At 44.6% G+C, this 23246-nt stretch overlaps 2 protein-coding genes across 2 annotated transcripts; both read left to right on the top strand.

The window, feature by feature from the left end:
• Positions 1-452: 452 nt before the first annotated feature.
• On the top strand, positions 453-1569 carry LOC115199206 (macrophage mannose receptor 1-like; the record flags this gene model as incomplete). The annotated part of the gene is made up of 3 exons (XM_029761834.1): positions 453-812; positions 1012-1362; positions 1469-1569. Coding segments are annotated over exons 1-3 (768 nt in total), but the record flags the coding sequence as incomplete, so codon positions are not given.
• A 5527-nt stretch (positions 1570-7096) lies between these two features.
• Positions 7097-21824, top strand: LOC115199205 (lymphocyte antigen 75). Its single transcript, XM_029761833.1, has 5 exons — positions 7097-7255; positions 20002-20370; positions 20569-20925; positions 21035-21219; positions 21660-21824. The coding sequence occupies exons 1-5, from the start codon at positions 7219-7221 to the stop codon at positions 21822-21824; spliced, it is 1113 nt and encodes a 370-aa protein (XP_029617693.1). The 5' UTR covers positions 7097-7218.
• The last annotated feature ends 1422 nt before the right edge of the window (positions 21825-23246 follow it).

The raw sequence follows: 23246 nt of genomic DNA, 5'->3' as shown, positions 1-23246 counted from the left end.
AGATAATGGCTGAAAATGACCCAGTGTGTGTGTATGTGTGTGAAAATGAACAAGTGTGAAAACTACATTATTTATCTTATGTGTTACATTACACCAGAAAGACAACAAAGTTCCTGCTGTCATCCACTGAGATGTTGCTGTGGGCTTGCTGTTGAATAACCTGTGTTGTGATTGCTGTTGGCTAGCCCGTAACCACCTTGGCCTCTGAATACCCACACAGGGAAAATGTTTGATAGGTGTGTGTGTGTGTGTGTGTGTGTGTGTGTGTGTGTGTGTGTGTGTGTGTGTGTGTGTGTGTGTGTGTGTGTTTGAGTGTGTGTTTGAGTGTGTGTTTGCACACCAAGGTGTACTGTACTGTGTGTTAACATATCCATAGATAGTGTGGTTGGGGTTGAGAAGTTGATGGAAAAAATGTCCCTCATTAATCATTATTCTTTTCACAGGATTCCACACACCTTCCTCGTGTCTGAATCAGTATCACGTCATTACCAAATACATGAACTGGACTGATGCCCAGAGTTACTGCAGAGCACATTACACTGATCTGGCTACAGTAGATGACATGGAGGACCAGAGCAGGCTGATTACCAGTGGTAGTGTTGATGTTCTGTCCTGGATTGGATTGGAGAAGGGAGACTCCATGAAGTGGCACTGGTCTCTGGCAGGCAGACGTTTCTACAGAGAGGGGGAGACTGAATTCAGAAACTGGGACACTGGGACACCCCAAAATGGTGGCTGTGCTTTTATGAGTACAGCTGGGCTGTGGAACAACACCTCCTGTGATGACCAGCATCACTTCATCTGTTATGATGGTCAGTGTTTACATACTAATGATGAAGCCTGTTCTAAGTGCTGGGGCTGCCATTGAGTTGAAACATAGACTCATGATAGCTTTAAGTTGTTAATCAGTTATTGATCTGTTATCAAATCAATGACAACATGTACTATAGATGATCAGTAGATTATATTTCAATGGATATTTGTATTGATTTTTAAATTTGACTTTTGCAGGAAAACAAGACACCAACCTAACATACGTCTTAGTTCAGGAGAGCAAGAACTGGATAGATGCTCAGAGTTACTGCAGACAGCATCACACAGACCTGGTCAGTGTGAGGAACCAGACTGAGAACACAGAGATAAATCAGAAGATATCACTGAGGGGACTGCCTGTGTGGATCGGCCTGTTTCTAGACTCCTGGATATGGTCAGACCAGAGTGACTCCTCATTCAGAAACTGGACATTAGGATATCCTGATGCTTCAGGACAGAACTGTGTTGCATTGTTTTTTGAATCAGTTAATTATGCTAAATGGATAATTCATCCCTGTGACCACAGACATAATTTCTTCTGCTATACTGGTAAATTACAGTATTGTCCACTTGATCTACCTGATATTATGATGACAGGAGAACTCTGTTTCCCCAAGATTCACTACTGTCATTGTTGGATTTTATTATCTTGTAGACCCAGATGTGAAGACCACGACTGCCCCTCTGCCCACACCCACAACCACAACCACTACTTCCACCCCGACCACAACGACAAACACGCCTTCCACCCCGACCACAACCACAACCACTACTTCCACCCCGACCACAACCACAACCACGCCTTCCACCACAACCACAACCACAACCACTACTTCCACCCCGACCACAACCACAACCACGCCTTCCACCCCGACCACAACCACAACCACTACTTCCACCCCGACCACAACCACAACCACGCCTTCCACACCGACCACAACCACAACCACGCCTTCCACCCCGACCACAACCACAACCATGCCTTCCACCCCGACCACAACCACAACCACTACTTCCACCCCGACCACAACCACAACCACGCCTTCCACCCCGACCACAACCACAACCACTACTTCCACCCCAACCACAACCACACCTTCCACCCTGACCACAACCACAACCACGCCTTCCACCCTGACCACAACCACAACCACAACCACGCCTTCCACCCCAACCACAACCACAACCACGCCTTCCACCCCGACCACAACCACGCCTTCATCCCCGACCACAACCACAACCACGCCTTCCACCCCGACCGCAACCACAACCACGCCTTCCACCCCGACCACAACCACAACCACGCCTTTCACCCCGACCACAACCACGCCTTCCACCCCAACCACAACCACAACCACGCCTTCATCCCCGACCACAACCACAACCACGCCATCCACCCCGACCGCAACCACAACCACGCATTCCACCCCGACCACAACCACAACCACGCCTTCCACCCCGACCACAACCACAACCACGCCTTCCTCCCCGACCACAACCACAACCACGCCTTCCACCCTGTCCACGACCACAAACACGCCTTCCACCCCGACCACAACCACGCCTTCCACCCTGTCCACAACCACAACCACGCCTTCCACCCCAACCACAACCACAACCACGCCTTCCACCCTGACCACAACCACAACCACGCCTTCCACCCCGAACACAACCACGCCTTCATCCCCGACCACAACCACAACCACGCCATCCACCCCGACCGCAACCACAACCACGCCTTCCACCCCGACCACAACCACAACCACGCCTTCCACCCCGACCACAACCACAACCACGCCTTCCACCACAACCACAACCACACCTTCCACCCCGACCACAACCACAACCATGACTACAACCCCGAGAACAACAACAACCACGACTGCCCCACCGACCACAACCATGATTGCCCACCAGATCTTACAAAAGACTACCACCCCGACCCCTAAGAAACCTCAACTGAAGAGACAGGTGGTGAGAATAAAGATGACCCCAAATGATCAAAATATGAACCTCAGTGATCCTGCTGTTCAGGATGCCATCTTACAAGAGGTGAGTGTCACCCTGTTCATGAAGAACCAACTCAGCAATGATACCAACTGCACAGACCTCCTCTTTGGTCTGCTTCCTAGTCTGTTGTGGATGATCTCCTCTCTGGTCTGGGTTCTAGTCTGTTGTGGATGATCTCAAATCTCATTTTTCACAAACACATGGTTAGCAGATGTTATTGCGAGTGTTGTGAAATGCTTGGCTTCTAGTTCCGACAGTGCAACAATATCTAACAACTAATCTAACAATTCCACTGCAACTACCTAATACACACAAATCTAAGTAAAGGGATGGAATAAGAATATGTACATATAAATATATGGATGGGACATGACCGACCGGTATAGACGAGATGCAATAGATGGTATAAAAGTGTGGGTCTCTGTGTGTCTTTGTGTTTCTCCAGATAAGGAACAAGCTGAAGGAGCAGGGGTTACCTGCAGACACCAAAGTGACATGGAAAAAGCAGCCTGATGGGAAGGTCTTCCACAAGGAGGAAGCGGAGCCTCCCAATAAAGAAGAGGAGAAGAAGACGAAGAATATGATGACAAAGCGTGAACTCTAATTATGTAAAAATGTTCTCCTAACATTTCTCTTTCTATTTACATGAATAATCTGTACTGAGATGTATTTTCTCAACCTAATTAAATGTTATTAAATAAGTAAATGTTTTATTTATAAACATTAGTAGTGTTTTATCATGAGATGTTTTTTTATATCATTTTCTTGACTTGGTTGTTTTATTACAGGGTGTGTTCTCAAGATAGACTTTTCACACATCATGTCTGTAAACTAGTTATCTGTAGTTATGTTGATATACAGTGCTGTGAAAAAGTATTTGGCTCCTTTCTAATCTGCTCAACTTTTACATATTTTTGATGCTAAATGTTTTCTGATCTTCAAAGGAAACAGAATATTAGATGAAGGGACCATTTTCATGTAGACTGCTCGTTTCAAGTCCTGCCACAACATCTCAATTTGGATTAGTTCTGGAATTTGACCAGGTAATTTCAAAACTTCAAATATGTTTCTTTTTAACCATTTTCATGTAGACTTGACTGTGTGTTTTGGATCATTGTCCTGCTTCGTGACCCAGCTGCTCTCAGCTTCAGCTCATAGACTGATGGCCTGTCATTCTCCTGTAGAACTCTTTCATACTGAGCAGAACTCATGGTTCCTTCTACTAACATTTTGGACTAGATTGGTCCCATTATGTTTGATGAAAACCAAACACTGCATTCCACAGTAAAAAACTTCATATCAATTGTCAAGCATGGTGGTAGTCGTGTGATGGTTTGGGGATGATAGCTGAGTTAAAGCAGTTCTGCATGCAAGAGTGGGCCAAAATTCCTCCACAGCAATGTGAGAGACTGATCAACAACTACAGGAAGCCTTTGGTTGCAGTCATTAGAGCTAAAGGTGGAACAACCAGTTATTGAGTGTAAAGGGGCAATTACTTTTCACACAGGGGAATTGGGTGTTGCATACATTTGTTAATTAAATAGATAAAATAAGTATAAATATGTTTTGTTATTTGTAAACTCAGGTTCACTTTATCTAATATTAGGTTTTGGTTGAAGATCTGATAACATTCAGTATCAAAAATATGCAAAAATAGAGAAAATCAGAAAGGGGGAAATACTTTTTCACAGCACTGTAAGTATCAATGTGTTTTTCTAATTGGAATGTAACTTTCTTTAATTTAAAATGTATTTAGACCATAGTTTACATACTGCATTGCCAATGTAGTCTCAGCATGTTTTTTATTGGTTAATGAAGATGTCTTTTCTGATGATCAAATAAATACTTGTTGCGGATTGACAGTATAGGTCTAGAGTTGTGATTCTTCAAGTTTCAACTTAATATTATTTTAATGTTTATTTTACACATTTTACCTCAGTGATAAAGACATCTAGACATAATGTGTAATCAACTCCTCTCTTCAGGACTCTGATACACTGGTACCAGTTAGAACTATGTCCTGCTGACCAGAGATTTAGTTACGTTTTACATAACTTCCTCAAATTAGACAGAGGGGAACTTTCCCACATCAAGCCAGATCCAGGATATTTCCTGGAACACACAATGATGTGACATCAGTAATGAACTTGGTCTCAGATCTGTTTGTGGCCTCTTGACCAACTCTCATGTGTGTTGTGGTGCTGTGTGGCTCAGTTTGTAGAGCATGGTGCTTTCAACACCAGGATTGTTGGTTTGTTTCCCCCTGAGGTCACCAATATGGAAAATGTATGCTTGACCACTTTTGGATGAAAGGTTATATTATATTTTATATTATGGTCTGCAGTGCATTCGGGAAAGTATTCAGACCCCTTGACTTTATCCACATTTTGCAAAGTTCCAGCTTTATTACAAAATGGATTAAATAGTTTTTTTCCCTCATCAATCTACACACAATACCTCATAATCACAAAGCAAAAACAGGTTTTTAGAATATTTTGCAAATGTATTAAAAATAAAATGGAAATATTAGATTTACGTAAGAATTCAGAAACTTTACTCAGTACTTTGTTGAAGCACCTTTAGCAGGGATTACAGCCTTGAATCTTCTTGGAAATGACGCTACAAGCTTGGCACACCTGTATTTGGGGAGTTTCTCCCATTCTTCTCTGCAGATCCTCTCAAGCTCTGTCAGGTTGGACGGAAGCGTCGCTGCACATATATTTCAAGATCTGGGACCTGCAAGCTACATACTGTAACTACCACACCATACCACAAGCATCTTAGGTGTGCTGATCTAGGATCAATTTTGCCTTTCAGATCATAATGAATGAAATGACATGGACAGTGGGGAGCGGATCCTACATTCAGAAAAAAAGGTTCCAAAAGGGTTCTTCGACTGTATCCATATGACAACACTTTGAATAATATCCCTTTTGGGTTCCATGTAGAACCCTCTGTGGAAAGGGTTTTACATTACAGTGCAATGACAGAGGAGAGGGAGGGCAGAGCACCCAATGACAGAGGAGTGGGAGAGCAGAGCACCCAATGACAGAGGAGAGGGAGGGCAGAGCACCCAATGACAGAGGAGAGGGAGGGCAGAGCACCCAATGACAGAGAAGAGGGAAGGCAGAGCACCCAATGACAGAGGAGAGGGAGGGCAGAGCACCCTATGACAGAGGAGAGGGAGGGCAGAGAACCCAATGACAGAGAAGAGGGAAGGCAGAGCACCCAATGACAGAGGAGAGGGAGGGCAGAGCAACCCAATGACAGAGGAGAGGGAGGGCAGAAAACCCAATGCAAAGTTGGTTATCTAGACACTGAGTGGACAAAGCATCAGGACCACCTGCTCTCTCCATGACAGTTACCAGTCATTCACCAGTCAGCAGATATCAATCCAATTGATCATGAGGGATGAGATGGAACAAGCTATTTGGAGTGGAGATCCACTACCAGCCAACTTGACACAACTGTGGAAACATTGGTGTCAACTTGGGCATTCGTCCTTGTGGAACTCTATTGATACCTTGTATCACTCTCAATTCAGGCCTCACTCAATTCTTGAAATTACACAACCCTTTGATTTTTGGACATAAGGAGTTGGGTCGTTTTCGGTACAATGAGACACTTTCTGGGCAATATGTCTGTTTAGAGGAGTGGGTTATCTCCTTTGGATCAACAGAACCATCACATGAACATGTTCTGTATAGCCTCTCTAACTGTTTCCTTCTCTGGCTCTGTCCAATCCCTTATCCAGTGGAATGAATGTCACGTCACAGTTTTGTTTTAAATTGAGATGAATAACAAATTCAAGCAAATGAGGAGCAGTGTAAGGTTTAAATAGGGACAAACATGGGATGACATACACACAGTAGGAGAGACAGAGAGAGAGAAAGGGGAGAGAGTAATATAGCGAGAGATAAAGAGACAGAGACAGAGAGAGAGAAAGGGGAGAGAGTTAGAAAGAGAGAGAGATAAAGAGACAGAGAGAGAAGAGATTTTCTTCAAACAACAAGTAAGGCCATTTTGGATTGTAGAATCATGTTGTAATTCTAGCATATTTAATTGTAGAGAAATGTTCATAATATAAGATACTTTATTTATTCCCAGTTTTGAAGGTTCCAGTGTAGAATAATCAACCATGTGTTCTAACTCTCTGGAAATGTTATGTTGAGGTTTTTCACCACTACCCACTTCCAATACTTTAGAAACGTAACCTAACAATCACTGATTGTTCCTGTCTCTGAACAGGTGATAACTCTCTATGTGGGGAGCATTATCTTCACCTGTCCTGTCACGTCATATCAGTAAAGAAGGAGAAAGACAGTTTGCATTGGTAAAGTGTTGCAGCCTTGAAGTGCATTCATTTTAATCATATATCCTTTAAATTTCACAGTGATGGAAACGTTGTGGTATCTCACCCTGCTAATCTCAGGTCAGTTTACTGTGTGTGTGTCTCAGCAATACGTCCTTGCTAATCGGATCCATATTATCCCCAAGACATTGGCCCAGTGCTGGCAGCTCATATCTGATGAGGACAGCCTTCACTGTTCCTGAAATAAGCCCACTCTTTGGATCGGCTGTCCGTATTGGGCCATTTGGTCCCCAAAATGATCTCGATGACCACCTTATGGCAATTTATCAGTTATATCTCTTATGTACAGGTATTTATTTATATATCATTTATTTAGCACAAGTTAAATGAAGTATTGCTAAAGTAATGAGTAAATTGTAATATTTATGAGCCCTAATTTCTGTTCGGTGTTTTCACATATTTGTGGGTGGCAGGTAGCCTAGTGGTTAGAGCGTTGGGCCAGTAGCCAAAAGGTTGGCGGACTGAATCCCCGAGCTGACAAGGTAAAAATCTGTCATTCTGCCCCTGGTAGTTAACCCACTGTTCCTAGGCCATCATTGTAAAAATGAAATTGTTCTTCACTGGCTTGCGTAGTTAAGTAAAGATAAAACAAATATGGTCTTGTTTAAAATGGCTGATCTCAGTCCTGTTTAAAGTGAACTGGGGTAAAAGAGAGCAACATAACTCAGTTCTCTTTGTATTCACTCTGCCCCTGGATTTGAATGAGGACACAACTCTTTTGCTAGTTCACTTGACCTTGTAACGTTTGTCGTCGGGAGACGAGGAAGCGGACCAAAACGCAGCTGGGAGCGAATACATGTTTATTTAACACACTAGAATTAAACATGTACACAAAATCAAGTAAAAACTGCCAATACGTTACGTGCTCAAATAACGAGACAACAACCCACAAACATCGTGGGGGAAAAGGAACTTAAATGTGATTCCCAATCAGACTTCACAAGCGACAGCTGTCTGATTGGGAAATCACCCCGAGCACAACATAGAAATAAAACACAAAGAAAGGCTATAACCAAAACATAGAAAATAAACCATAGAAATAACACACCCTGACCAAAACAACAGAGTTCACCTGGTCAGGGCGTGACAGTACCCCCCCTCCAACGGTGCGTACTCCCGGCGCACCAACCTAAAGTCTATTAGGGGGGGGGACCCGGGTGGGCGCCTCACCCTCGGTGGAGGCTCTGGCCCCGGGCGTGTTCTTTCCCCCGCCTTCACCTTAACCCTACCCCTCTGGCCCGGACTGGACCACTGTGTAGCGGCATGCTCAGGCTCCGGAGCGGAGCCGTCGACCGGAACAGGATTGGGCACCGGTGGACCGGACACGGGCCGTGCCGGACTGTGGACACGCACCGTGGGCTTGGTGCGGGGAACAGGAACGGGCTGGACAGGACTGTGGACACGCACCGTGGGCTTGGTGCGGGGAACAGGGACGGGCCAGACAGGACTGTGGACACGCACCACTAACCTGGTGCGGGGAGCAGGGACGGGCCGAACAAGACTGGGGACACGCACCACTAACCTGGTGCGGGGAGCAGGGACGGGCCGGACAGGACTGGGGACACGCACCACTAACCTGGTGCGGGGAGCAGGGACGGGCCGGACAGGACTGGGGACACGCACCACTGACTTGGTGCGGGGAGCAGGGACGGGCCAGACAGGACTGGGGACACGCACTACTGACTTGGTGCGGGGAGCAGGGACGGGCCGGACCGAACTGGGGACACGCACCACTAACCTGGTGCGGGGAGCAGGGACGGGCCAGACAGGACTGGGGACACGCACTACTAACCTGGTGCGGGGAGCAGGGACGGGCCGGACAGGACTGGGGACACGCACCACTAACCTGGTGCGGGGAGCAGGGACGGGCCGGACAGGACTGGGGACACGCACCACTAACCTGGTGCGGGGAGCAGGGACGGGCCGGTTAGGACTGGGGACACGCACCACTAACCTGGTGCGGGGAGCAGGGACGGGCCGGACAGGACTGAGGACACGCACCACTGACTTGGTGCGGGGAGCAGGGACGGGCCAGACAGGACTGGGGACACGCACTACTGACTTGGTGCGGGGAGCAGGGACGGGCCGGACAGGACTGGGGACATGCACCACTAACCTGGTGCGGGGAGCAGGGACGGGCCGGACAGGACTGGGGACACGCACCACTAACCTGGTGCGGGGAGCAGGGACGGGCCAGACAGGACTGTGAACACGTACTGGTGACCTGAAGCGTGGAGCCGGTTTAGCCACTCGTCCTGGCTGGATGCCCATCCTAGCACGGCACGTGCTGGGCATGTCCACCGGACGCACTGGGCTGTGCGGGCGCACTGGCGACACAGCGCGCAACTCTGCATACCATGGCTTGGTGCGGGGAGCAGGGACGGGCCGGGCAGGACTGTGGACACGCACCGTGGGCTTGGTGCGGGGAACAGGAACAGGCCAGACAGGACTGTGAACACGCACTGGTGAACTGAAGCGTGGAGCCGGTTTAGCCACTCGTCCTGGCTGGATGCCCATCCTAGCACGGCATGTGCTGGGCATGTCTACCGGACGCACCGGGCTGTGCGGGCGCACTGGCGACACAGCGCGCAACTCAGCATACCATGGCTCCTCCTCCAGATCTTCCCTCTGCAGGTCCTCAATCAAACGCCTCATCTCCTTCTCTTCCTCCGCCGTCATCCCCAACGAGAGCAGTGGTCTGGGCTCTTCCTCTGCCCTTCCGGACCACCCCATTAGCCCCCCCCCAAATTTTCTTGGGGCTGTTTTCCGGGCCTCCTCGACCGCCGCCTGCGACTCCGTCTACCGGCTGGCTTTACCTCCTCGACCTGGGAATCCTTCCGCCAGGGTCCTTTCCCCGACATGATCTCCTCCCAGGTCCAGAACTCCTTCCCCTCGCGAGCCCATCTCTCGCGCTCCTTTTCCTCCAGCTGCTTGGTCCTGGTTCGGTGGGTTGTTCTGTAACGTTTGTCGTTGGGAGACGAGGAAGCGGACCAAAACGCAGCTGGGAGCGAATACATGTTTATTTAACACACTAGAATTAAACATGTACACAAAATCAAGGAAAAACTGCCAATACGTTACGTGCTCAAATAACGAGACAACAACCCACAAACATCGTGGGGGAAAAGGAACTTAAATGTGATTCCCAATCAGACTTCACAAGCGACAGCTGTCTGATTGGGAAATCACCCCGAGCCCAACATAGAAATAAAACACAAAGAAAGGCTATAACCAAAACATAGAAAATAAACCATAGAAATAACACACCCTGACCAAAACAACAGAGTTCACCTGGTCAGGGCGTGACAGACCTATTTTGTGGTCTGAGTCTTCTTTCCATTCACACTTCTATGTTTAGAAAGGAATCAAGATCTTTTTCCATCATTCACTCAATGCACCCTGGGTTTTTACAAAGTGCAGGACAAGCCATTCAATCAGAATGTGTTATCGGACAGCTAGATAAACAGACTTACATTTTGGAAGATAGTAGATACAGACATAATAATTGTAATCAGAAGATACTATTAAAATGTACTGTACATTTCATTGCTAACAGAATACATAGCAATAGAAAAACTGGAGAATAACTGCAGAAAAAACTAGGGTTTAATTGAAAAATGTACACCCAAGGTAGTGTACTGTCCCTTTAAGAGCTGGAAGAGATGTTGTACCCTATGGTGTGATGTCACCAAATAGTGTAAGGGTCCTGTGTGTAGCTGGTGTAGGTAGTCAGGTGCAAGACAGCAGATATGAGTAATCAACGTTCTTTTCCTCAAAATGACAAATATACAAAGGAACATACCGACCCCACAAAGACGGCCCGAATTACAACAAACAATCACCAACAAACACAACATGGGGAACAGAGGGTTAAAATAATAAACAAGAAAATGGAAAATGAAAAGTGGATCGGCGGTTGCTAGAAAGCCGGTGACGCCGAACGCCGCCCGAACAAGAAGAGGGACCGACCTCGGCGGAAGTCATGACAAATAGGTTGTCTTCTCAGGCTATTCAAACCCAACAATCAATAAACAGCTGATGAACATCTCTTAGCCCTTAGATCACACACTGCAAAACAAATCATCTGAACTAAAAACTCCACACATTTCGGATTATCTGTGCATCCTTGACAATCTCTAATCAATATTCAAAAACAGCAACTTTTTCCCTGTGAACCTGCACATCATAATCTTCTATTGTTTGTGGCACCAATGTGAGGGGTTATGTATCTAGTCTAGTGTGAGGGGTTATGTAGTAGTCTAGTGTGAGGGGTTATGTCAGTAATCTAGTGTGAGGGGTTATGTCAGTAGTCTAGTGTGAGGGGTTATGTCAGTAGTCTTGTGTGAGAGGTTATGTCTAGAGAAACAGTGTTACAGTAGTCTAGTGTGAGGGGTTATGTTAGTAGTCTAGTGTGAGGGGTTATGTTAGTAGTCTAGTGTGAGGTGTTATGTAGTAGTCTAGTGTGAGGGGTTATGTCAGTAGTCTAGTGTGAGGGGTTATGTAGTAGTCTAGTGTGAGGGGTTATGTAGTAGTCTAGTATGAGGGGTTATATCAGTAGTCTAGTGTGAGGGTTATGTCAGTAGTCTAGTGTGAGGGGTTATGTCAGTAGTCTAGTGTGAGGGGTTATATCAGTAGTCTAGTGTGAGGGTTATGTCAGTAGTCTAGTGTGAGGGGTTATGTCAGTAGTCTAGTGTGAGTGGTTATGTCAGTAGTCTAGTGTGAGGGGTTATGACAGGTGAAACAGTGTTGCAATAGTCTAGTGTGAGTGGTTATGTCAGTATTCTAGTGTGAGGGGTAATGTCAGTAGTCTAGTGTGAGGTGTTATGTCAGTAATCTAGTGTGAGGGGTAATGTCAGTAGTCTAGTGTGAGGGGTAATGTCAGTAGTCTAGTGTGAGGGGTTATGTCAGTAGTCTAGTGTGAGGGGTTATGTAGTAGTCTAGTGTGAGGGGTTATGTCAGTAGTCTAGTGTGAAGGGTTATGTAGTAGTCTAGTGTGAGGGGTTATGTCAGTAGACTAGTGTGAGGGGTTATGTCAGTAGTGTAGTGTGAGGGGTTATGTCAGGAGAAACAGTGTTACAGAAGTTTAGTGTGAAGACTTATGTCAGTAGTCTAGTGTGAGGGGTTATGTCAGTAGTCTAGTGTGAGTGGTTATGTCAGTAGTCTAGTGTGAGGGGTTATGACAGGTGAAACAGTGTTGCAATAGTCTAGTGTGAGTGGTTATGTCAGTATTCTAGTGTGAGGGGTAATGTCAGTAGTCTAGTGTGAGGTGTTATGTCAGTAATCTAGTGTGAGGGGTAATGTCAGTAGTCTAGTGTGAGGGGTAATGTCAGTAGTCTAGTCTGAGGGCTTATGTCAGTATTCTAGTGTGAGGGATTATATCAGGTGTCTAGTGTGAGGGGTTATGTCAGTAGTCTAGTGTGAGGGGTTATGTAGTTGTCTAGTGTGAGGGGTTATGTCAGTAGTCTATTGTGAGGGGTTATGTCAGTAGTCTATGGTGAGGGGTTATGTCAGTAGTCTAGTGTGAGGGGTTATGTCAGTAGTCTAGTGTGAGGGGTTATGTAGTTGTCTAGTTTGAGGGTGTTATGTCAGTAGTCTAGTGTGAGGTGTTATGTTGTAGTCTAGTGTGAGAGGTTATGTCAGTAGTCTAGTGTGAGGTGTTATGTCAGTAGTCTAGTGTTAGGGTTATGTCAGTAGTCTAGTGTGAGGTGTTATGTAGTAGTCTAGTGTGAGGGGTTATGTCTGTAGTCTAGTGTGAGGGGTTATATCAGTTCTCTAGTGTGAGGGGTTATGTCAGTAGTCTAGTGTGAAGGGTTATGTAGTAGTCTAGTGTGAGGGGTTATGAGGTAGTCTAGTGTGAGGGGTTATGTCAGTAGTGTAGTGTGAGGGGTTATGTCAGGAGAAACAGTGTTACAGAAGTCTAGTGTGAAGACTTATGTCAGTAGTCTAGTGTGAGGGGTTATGTCAGTAGTCTAGTGTGAGGGGTTATGTCAGTAGTCTAGTGTGAGGGGTTATGACAGGTGAAACAGTGTTGCAATAGTCTAGTGTGAGTGGTTATGTCAGTATTCTAGTGTGAGGGGTAATGTCAGTAGTCTAGTGTGAGGTGTTATGTCAGTAATCTAGTGTGAGGGGTTATGAAATAGTCTAGTGTGAGTGGTTATGTCAGTATTCTAGTGAGAGGGGTAATGTCAGTAGTCTAGTGTGAGGGCTTATGTCAGTAGTCTAGTGTGAGGGATTATGTCAGTAGTGAGGGGTTATTTCAGTAGTCTAGTGTGAGGGGTTATGTCAGTAGTCTATTGTGAGGGGTTATTTCAGTAGTCTAGTGTGAGGGGTTATGTCAGTAGTCTAGTGTGAGGGGTTATGTAGTTGTCTAGTTTGAGGGTGTTATGTTGTAGTCTAGTGTGAGGGGTTATGTCAGTTGTCTAGTGTGAGGTGTTATGTCAGTAGACAAGTGTGAGGGGTTATGTCTGTAGTCTAGTGTGAGGGGTTATATCAGTTGTCTAGTGTGAGGGGTTATGTCAGTAGTCTAGTGTTAGGGGTTATGTCAGTAGTCTAGTGTGAGGGATTATGTCAGTAGTCTAGTGTGAGGTGTTATGTCAGTAGACAAGTGTGAGGAGTTATGAAATAGTCTAGTGTGAGGGATTATGTCAGTAGTCTAGTGTGAGGGGTTTTGTCAGTAGTCTAGTGTGAGGGGTAATGTCAGTAGTCTAGTGTGAGTGGTTATGTCAGTCTTCTAGTGTGAGGGATTATGTCAGTAGTCTAGTTTGAGTGGTTATGTCAGGAGAAACAGTGTTACAGTAGTCTAGTGTGAGGGGTTATGTCAGTAGTCTAGTGTGAGGGGTTATGTCAGTAGTCTAGTGTGAGGGGTTATGTCAGTCTTCTAGTTTGAGGGATTATTTCAGTAGTCTAGTTTGAGGGGTTATGTCAGGAGAAACAGTGTTACAGTAGTCTAGTGTGAGGGGTTATGTCAGTAGTCTAGTATGAGGGGTTATGTCAGGAGAAACAGTGTTGCAGAAGTCTAGTGTGAGGACTTATGTCAGTAGTCTAGTGTGAGGGGTTATGTCAGTAGTCTATTGTGAGGGGTTATGTCAGGTGTCTAGTGTGAGGGGTTATGTCAGTAGTCTAGTGTGAGGGGTTATGTCAGTAGTCTTGTGTGAGGGGTTATTTCAGTAGTCTAGTGTGAGGGGTTATGTCAGTAGTCTAGAGTGAGGGGTTATGTCAGTAGTCTTGTGTGAGAGGTTATGACAGGGGAAATAGTGTTGCCATAGTCTAGTGTGAGGGTTTATGTCAGGAGAAACAATGTTACAGTAGTCTAGTGTGAGGGTTTATATCAGTAGTCTAGTGTGAGGGGTTATGTCAGTAGTCTAGTGTGAGGGGTTATGTCAGTAGTCTAGTGTGAGGGGTTATGTCAGGAGAAACAGTGTTGCAGAAGTTTAGTGTGAGAACTTATATCAGTAGTCTAGTGTGAGGGGTTATGTCAGTAGTCTAGTGTGAGGGGTTATGTCAGTAGTCTAGTGTGAGAGGTTATGTCAGGAGAAACAGTGTTGCAGAAGTTTAGTGTGAGAACTTATGTCAGTAGTCTAGTGTGAGGGGTTATGTCAGTAGTCTTATGTGAGTGGTTATGACAGGTGAAACAGTGTTGCAATAGTCTAGTGTGAGTGGTTATGTCAGTATTCTAGTGTGAGGGGTGTGGCAGTAGTTTAGTGTGAGGTGTTATGTCAGTAGTCTAGTGTGAGGGGTTATGAAATAGTCTAGTGTGAGGGATTTTGTCAGTAGTCTAGTGTAAGGGGTTATGTCAGTAGTCTAGTGTGACAGGTTATGTCAGGAGAAACAGTGTTGCAGAAGTTTAGTGTGAGAACTTATGTCAGTAGTCTAGATTGAGGGGTTATGTCAGGAGTCTAGTGTGAGTGGCTATTTCAGTAGTCTAGTGTGAGGGGTTATGTAAGTAGTCTAGTGTGAGAGGTTATGTCAGGAGAAACAGTGTTGCAGAAGTTTAGTGTGAGAACTTATGGCAGTAGTCTAGTGTGAGGGGTTATGTCAGGTGTCTAGTGTCAGTGGTTATGTCTGTAGTCTAGTGTGAGGGGTTATGTCACTCGTCTTGTGTGAGAGGTTATGTCTGGAGAAACAGTGTTACAGTAGTATAGTGTGAGGGGTTATGTCAGTAGTCTAGTATGAGGGGTTATGTCAGGAGAAACAGTGTTTTTGAAGTCTAGTGTGAGGACTTATGTCAGTAGTCTAGTGTGATGGGTTATGTCAGTAGTCTAGTGTGAGGGGTTATGTCAGGTGTCTAGTGTGAGGGGTTATGTCAGTAGTCTAGTGTGAGGGGTTATGTCAGAAGTCTTGTGTGAGGGGTTATTTCAGTTGTCTAGTGTGAGGGGTATGTCAGTAGTCTAGAGTGAGGGGTTATGTCAGTAGTCTTGTGTGAGAGGTTATGACAGGGGAAATAGTGTTGCCGTAGTCTAGTGTGAGGGGTTATGTCAGTAGTCTTGTGTGAGAAGTTATGACAGGGTAAATTGTGTTGCCATAGTCTAGTGTGAGGGGTTATGTCAGGAGAAACAATGTTACAGTAGTCTAGTGTGAGGGGTTATGTCAGTAGTCTAGTATGAGGGGTTATGTCAGGAGAAACAGTGTTGCAGAAGTCTAGTGTGAGGACTTATGTCAGTAGTCTAGTGTGAGGGGTTATGTCAGTAGTCTAGTGTGAGGGGTTATGTCAGGTGTCTAGTGTGAGGGGTTATGTCAGTAGTCTAGTGTGAGGGGATATGTCAGTAGTCTTGTGTGAGGGGTTATTTCAGTAGTCTAGTGTGAGGGGTTATGTCAGTAGTCTAGAGTGAGGGGTTATGTCAGTAGTCTTGTGTGAGAGGTTATGACAGGGGAAATAGTGTTGCCATAGTCTAGTGTGAGGGGTTATGTCAGTAGTCTTGTGTGAGAGGTTATGACAGGGGAAATAGTGTTGCCATAGTCTAGTGTGAGGGTTTATGTCAGGAGAAACAATGTTACAGTAGTCTAGTGTGAGGGTTTATATCAGTAGTCTAGTGTGAGGGGTTATGTCAGTAGTCTAGTGTGAGGGGTTATGTCAGTAGTCTCGTGTGAGGGGTTATGTCAGGAGAAACAGTGTTGCAGAAGTTTAGTGTGAGAACTTATGTCAGTAGTCTAGTGTGAGGGGTTATGTCAGTAGTCTAGTGTGAGGGGTTATGTCAGTAGTCTAGTGTGAGAGGTTATGTCAGGAGAAACAGTGTTGCAGAAGTTTAGTGTGAGAACTTATGTCAGTAGTCTAGTGTGAGGGGTTATGTCAGTAGTCTTATGTGAGTGGTTATGACAGGTGAAACAGTGTTGCAATAGTCTGGAGTGAGTGGTTATGTCAGTATTCTAGTGTGAGGGGTAATGTCTGTAGTCTAGTGTGAGGTGTTATGTCAGTAGTCTAGTGTGAGGGGTTATGTCAGTAGTCTAGTGTGAGGGGTTATGTCAGGTGTCTAGTGTGAGGGGTTATGTCAGTAGTCTAGAGTGAGATGTTATGTCAGTAGTCTTGTGTGAGAGGTTATGCCAGGGGAAATAGTGTTGCCATAGTCTATTGTGAGGGGTTATGTCAGTAGTCTTGTGTGAGAGGTTATGACAGGGTAAATAGTGTTGCCATAGTCTAGTGTGAGGGGTTATGTCAGGAGAAACAATGTTACAGTAGTCTAGTGTGAGGGGTTATGTCAGTAGTCTAGTGTGAGGGGTTATGTCAGTAGTCTAGTGTGAGGGGTTATGTAGTAGTCTAGTGTGAGGGGTTATGTCAGTAGTCTAGTGTGAGGGGTTATGTCAGTAGTCTGGTGTGAGGGTTTATATCAGTAGTCTAGTCTGAGGGGTTATGTCAGTAGTCTAGTGTGAGGGGTTATGTCAGTAGTCTAGTGTGAGAGGTTATGTCAGGAGAAACAGTGTTGCAGAAGTTTAGTGTGAGAACTTATGTCAGTAGTCTAGTGTGAGGGGTTATGTCAGTAGTCTAGTGTGAGGGGTTATGTCAGTAGTCTAGTGTGAGGGGTTATGTCAGTAGTCTAGTGTGAGGGGTTATGTCAGTAATCTAGTGTGAGGGGTTATGACAGCTGAAACAGTGTTGCAATAGTCTGGAGTGAGTGGTTATGTCAGTATTCTAGTGTGAGGGGTAATGTCTGTAGTCTAGTGTGAGTTGTTATGTCAGTAGTCTAGTGTGAGGGGTTTTGTCAGTAGTCTAGTGTGAGGGATTATGTCAGTAGTCTAGTGTGAGGGGTTTTGTCAGTAGTCTAGTGTGAGGTGTTATGTCAGTAGTCTAGTGTGAGGGGTTATGTCAGTAGTCTAGTGTGAGGGGTTTTTTCAGTAGTCTTGTGTGAGGGGTTTTATCAGTAGTCTAGTGTGAGGGGTTATGTCAGGAGAAACAGTGTTACAGTAGTCTAGTGTGAAGGGGTTATGTCAGTAGTCTAGTGTGAGGGGTTATGTCAGTAGTCTAGTGTGAGGGGTTATGTCAGGTGTCTAGTGTGAGTGGTTTTTTCAGTAGTCTAGTGTGAGGTGTTATGTCAGTACTCTAGAGTGAGTTGTTATGTCAGTAGACTAGCGTGTGGTGCAGGAATAATGACAAGCCAACCTGTGGAGCTTTGTGTTCACATTGCCCTAAAAAAGTGAAACCGGACACGGAATTTTAGCGAACCAAACTCAGACCACCTCAGTTTGGTTTGCGTCCGCGCTCTCTTGAGGGTTCTGAATTCCTTTGGAGTGTTCACACTGTACAAAAAATTATGCGAACCACACTGAGTTCACAGAAATGATCTGAAAGGGACCAAGTTCTTAACCTGTTATGGATAGGGGGCAGTATTTTCACGGCCGGATAAAAAACATACCAGATTTAATCTGATTATTACTCCTGCCCAGAAACTAGAATATGCATATAATTATTAGCTTTGGATAGAAAACACTCCAAAGTTTCTAAAACTGTTTGAATGGTGTCTGTGAGTATAACAGAACTAATTTGGCAGGCCAAAACATGAGAAGATTCTGTACAGGAAGTACCCTGTCTGACCATTTCTTGCCCTTCTTGATTCTCTCTATCCATTACAGTGGATCTCTGCTGTTACGTGACACTTCCTACGGCTCCCATGGGATCTCAGAAGGTGGCAAAAAGCTGAATCGTGGCTTTGCAGGCTCTGGCTGAAGAAAAGTAGCGCGTTTGGATAGTGGCCAGTAACAGTACTATGAAACTCAGGCTCGTGCACGAGGGGACAGCATGCTTTTATTTTCTCTCTCTTTGTACGTATACACGCTTTGCCGGTCGGAATATTATCGCTTTTTTACGAGAAAAGTGGCATATAAATTGATTTTAAACAGCGGTTGACATGCTTCGAAGTACGGTAATGGAATATTTAGAAATCTTTTGTCAGGAAATGCGCCATGCTCGTGACCCTTATTTACACTTCGGATAGTGTCTTGAACGCACGAACAAAACGCCGCTATTTGGATATAACAATGGAGTATTTTGAACCAAACCAACATTTGTTATTGAAGTAGCAGTCCTGGGAGTGCATTCTGATGAAGAACACCAAAGGTAATCAAACTTTTCTAATAGTAAAACGGAGTTTGGTCAGGGCTAAACTTGGTCGGTGTCTAAATGGCTAGCCGTGATGGCTGGGCTATCTACTGAGAATATTGCAAAATGTGCTTTCACCGAAAAGCTATTTTAAAATCGGACATATCGAGTGCATAGAGGAGTTCTGTATCTATAATTCTTAAAATAATTGTTATGTTTTTTGTGAACGTTTATCGTGAGTAATTTAGTAAATTCACCGGATGTTTGCGGGGGATATGCTAGTTCTGAACGTCACATGCTAATGTAAAAAAGCTGGTTTTTGATATAAATATGAACTTGATTGAACAGACATGCATGTATTGTATAACATAATGTCCTGGGGTTGTCATCTGATGAAGATCATCAAAGGTTAGTGCTGCATTTAGCTGTGGTTTTGTTTTTTGTGACATTATATGCTAGCTTGAAAAATGGGTGTCTGATTATTTCTGGCTGGGTACTCTGCTGACATAATCTAATGTTTTGCTTTCGCTGTAAAGCCTTTTTGAAATCGGACAGTGTGGTTAGATTAACGAGAGTCTTGTCTTTAAAATGCTGTAAAATAGTCATATGTTTGAAAAATTGAAGTTTTCGGATTTTAGAGGAGTTTGTATTTCGCGCCACGCCCATCATTGGATATTGGAGCAGGTGTTCCGCTAGCGGAACGTCTAGATGTAAGAGGTTTTAAACACCCTTATTTATCTAATTTGTTACATTACACCTGAAAGACAACCATAGTTGCTGCTGTCATTCACATAGATGTTGCTACTGAGCTTTGACTGGGCTAGCCCTTGTTGGGAAGGTGTGAGCTTTGACTGGGCTAGCCCTTGTTGGGAAGGTGTGAGCTTTGACTGGGCTAGCCCTTGTTGGGAAGGTGTGAGCTTTGACCGGGCTAGCCCTTGTTGGGCTGGTGTGAGCTTTGACTGGGCTAACATTTGTTGGGAAGGTGTGAGCTTTGACTGGGCTAGCCCTTGTTGGGCTGGTGTGGACTTTCTTTGGGCTTGCTGTGGGCTAGCCCATGCCCACCTTGCCCACTGAATACCCACGCAGGACAGGTGTGGTCTTGTACGCTGTGTGTGTGTGTCTTCATGGCTTTAGGTGTGTGTGTGTTTAGGGATGTAGTTCCTGTCTGTGTGTTTGCACACCTGGGTCTATAACATGTGCACAGATCCATAGATGGTGTTGTTGGGGGTGAGAAGTTGATGGAGAAAATGTACCTCATTAATCATTATTCTGTTAACAGGATTCTACACACCTTCCTCATGTCTTCATCAGTATCACTTCATTACCAACTATATGACCTGGACTGATGCCCAGAGTTACTGCAGAGAGAAATACACTGATCTGGCTACAGTAGATGACATGGAGGACCTGAACAGGCTGATTACCAGTGTCAGTAGTTATAATTGGATCTGGATCGGACTGAATATGGGAGACTCCATGAAGTGGCACTGGTCTCTGGCAGACAGACGTTTCTACAGAGAGGGGGAGACTGAGTTCAGAAACTGGGACACTGCGACACCCCAAAATGGTGGCTGTGCTTTTATGAGTACAGCTGGGCTGTGGAACAACGCCTCCTGTGATGACCAGCATCACTTCATCTGTTATGATGGTGAGTGTTACATACTAATGATGAAGCCTGTTCTAAGTGCTAGGGCTGCCATTGAGCTGAAACATAGACTCATGATAGCTTTAAGTTGTTAATCAGTTATTGATCTGTTATCAAATCAATGACAACATGTACTATAGATGATCAGTAGATTATATTTCAATGGATATTTGTATTGATTATTACATTTGACTTTTGCAGGAAAACAAGACACCAACCTAACATACATCTTAATTCAGGAGAACAAGACCTGGATAGATGCTCAGAGTTACTGCAGACAGAATCACACAGACCTGGTCAGTGTGAGGAACCAGACTGAGAACACAGAGATACATCAGAAGATATCACTGAGGGGACTGCCTGTGTGGATCGGTCTGTTTCAAGACTCCTGGATATGGTCAGACCAGAGTGACTCCTCATTCAGAAACTGGTGGTCAGGATGGCCTTCAACAGATCAGGCATACAACTGCACTCTGGTGTCTTCTGATCCAAATCAATCTTATTATTCTAAATGGATAAATATTCCCTGTGACAACATCTTACCTTTCATCTGCTATGGTATATTACAAAATTCTCCTCCTGAACTACATGATATTATGATGACAAGGGAACTCTAATGTTGCCCCCTGATTCACTACTGTCATTGGGGGATTTTATTGTCTTGTAGTACCAGCTGTGGAGACAACGACTGTCCCCCTGCCCACACCCACAATCACAATAATGACCACGACTAGCCCCCCGACCCCTGAGAAACCTCAACTGAAGAGACAGGTGGTGAGAGTGAAGATGACACCAAAGGATCAAAATCTGAACATCAGCGATCCTGCTGTTCAGGACGCCATCTTAAAAGAGGTGAGTTTTACCCTGTTCATGAAGAACAAACTCATTAATGATACAAACTGTAGAGACCTCTTCTCTGGTCTGGGTCATAGTCTGTTCTGGATGACATCTTCTCTGTTCTGGGTCCTAGTCTGTTGTGGATGACCTCCTCTCTGGTCTGGGTTCTAGTCTGTTGTGGATGACATTCTCTCCTGCCAGTGACCAAACTCTCTGAGGGTGTTTCAGGGAGAGAGGGTATGCAGAAAACACATTTCCAATTTACACATGTATACTAAAACAAACTTGAACATGTGTGAAATAGGACAGATGTAACCATCATCTCCTCATAGAGTCAAAGGGTTGAAGTGAAGAACGTCTCAGTATAGCAGGAAGGAATGGTAGTTCTAGATCTTTAGAATGACTAGTACAGAGTGAAATATTGTGTGTCTCTGTGTGTCTTTGTGTTTCTCCAGATAAGGAACAAGCTGAAGGAGCAGGGGTTACCTGCAGACCCCAAAGTGACATGGAAAAAGCAGCCTGATGGGAAGGTCTTCCACAAGGAGGAAGAGGGGTCTCCCAAGAAAGAAGAGGAGGAGGAGAAGAAGATGAAGAGAATGATGACAAAGAGAGAACTGTAATTATGTAAAATGTTCTCCTAACATTACTATTTTTTATTTGGATGAAATGGTTCCTTCTATTATGGCAAGTCGTCCAGGTCCTGAGGCAGCAAAGCATCCCCATTACTGATGAGTTCAGTGTTTGGTTTTCGCCAGGCGTAATGGGACCATATCGTCTAAAAAGTTATACTTTTGACTCATCTGTCGATAAAAACTTCCAAGAGTCTTGATGATCATCCAGTTGCTTCCAGGTGCTTTTTTGGAAACTTTAGTCAACTCTTTGAGCTAGATGGGTCCCATTATGTTTGATGAAAACCAAACACTGCATTCCACAGTATAAAACTTCATATCAATTGTCAAGCATGGTGGTGGTAGTGTGATGGTTTGGGTTAAAGCAGTTCTGCATGCAAGAGGGGGCCAAAACTCATCCACAGCAATGTGAGAGACTGATCAACAACTACAGGAAGTGTTTGGTTGCAGTCACTATAGCTAAAGGTGGAACAACCAGTTATTGAGTGTAAAGGGGCAATTTCTTTTCACACAGGGGAATTGGGTGTTGCATACCTTTGTTAATTAAATAGATAAAATAAGTACAAATATTTTTTGTTATTTGTAAACTCGGGTTTACTTTATATAATTTTAGGTTTTGGTTGAAGATCTGATAACATTCAGTATCAAAAATATGCAAAAATAAATAAAATCAGAAAGGGGCAAATACTTTTTCACAGCACTGTAAATATCAATGTGTTTTTCTAATTGGAATGTAACTTTCTTTCATTGAAAATGTATTTAGACAATAGTTTACATACTGCATAGCCAATGTAGTCTCAGCATGTTTTTTATTGGTTAATGAAGATGTATTTTCTGATGATCAAATAAATACTTGTTGCGGATTGACAAAATAGGTCTAGAGTTGTGATTCTTCAAGTTTCAACTTAATATTATTTTAATGTTTATTTGACACATTTCACCTTAGTGATAAAGACAGCTAGACATAATGTGTAATCAACTCCTCTCTTCAGGACTGATACACTGGTGCCAGTTAGAACCATGTCCTGCTGACCAGAGATTTAGTTACGTTTTACATAACTTCCTCAAACCAGACAGAGGGGAACTTTCCACATCAAGCCAGACCCAGGATATTTCCTGGAACACACAATCATGTGACATCAGTAATGAACTTGGTCTCAGATCTTTTTGTGGCCTCTTGCCAACTCTCATGTGTGTTGTAGTGCTGTGGGACTCAGTTGGTAGATCATGGTGCTTTCAATGCCACGATTTTGGGTTTGACTCCCACAAACTGCCATCCATATACAAAATGTATGCTTGTCCTCTGTGTCACTTTTGGAGAAAAGACATACAATGGCATATATTATTTTTTTTTTTATGGTCTTTTATTTTATGGTCATTATGACTCTAAACATGACAATGACCATAGGAGAT

Source organism: Salmo trutta, chromosome 8 (genome assembly GCF_901001165.1).
Source record: "Salmo trutta chromosome 8, fSalTru1.1, whole genome shotgun sequence".
In the NCBI taxonomy this organism is placed as follows: Eukaryota; Metazoa; Chordata; class Actinopteri; order Salmoniformes; family Salmonidae; genus Salmo; species Salmo trutta.
The sequence above is the reverse complement of the archived record's forward strand: the minus strand, read 5'-3'. Positions and strand labels throughout refer to the sequence as shown.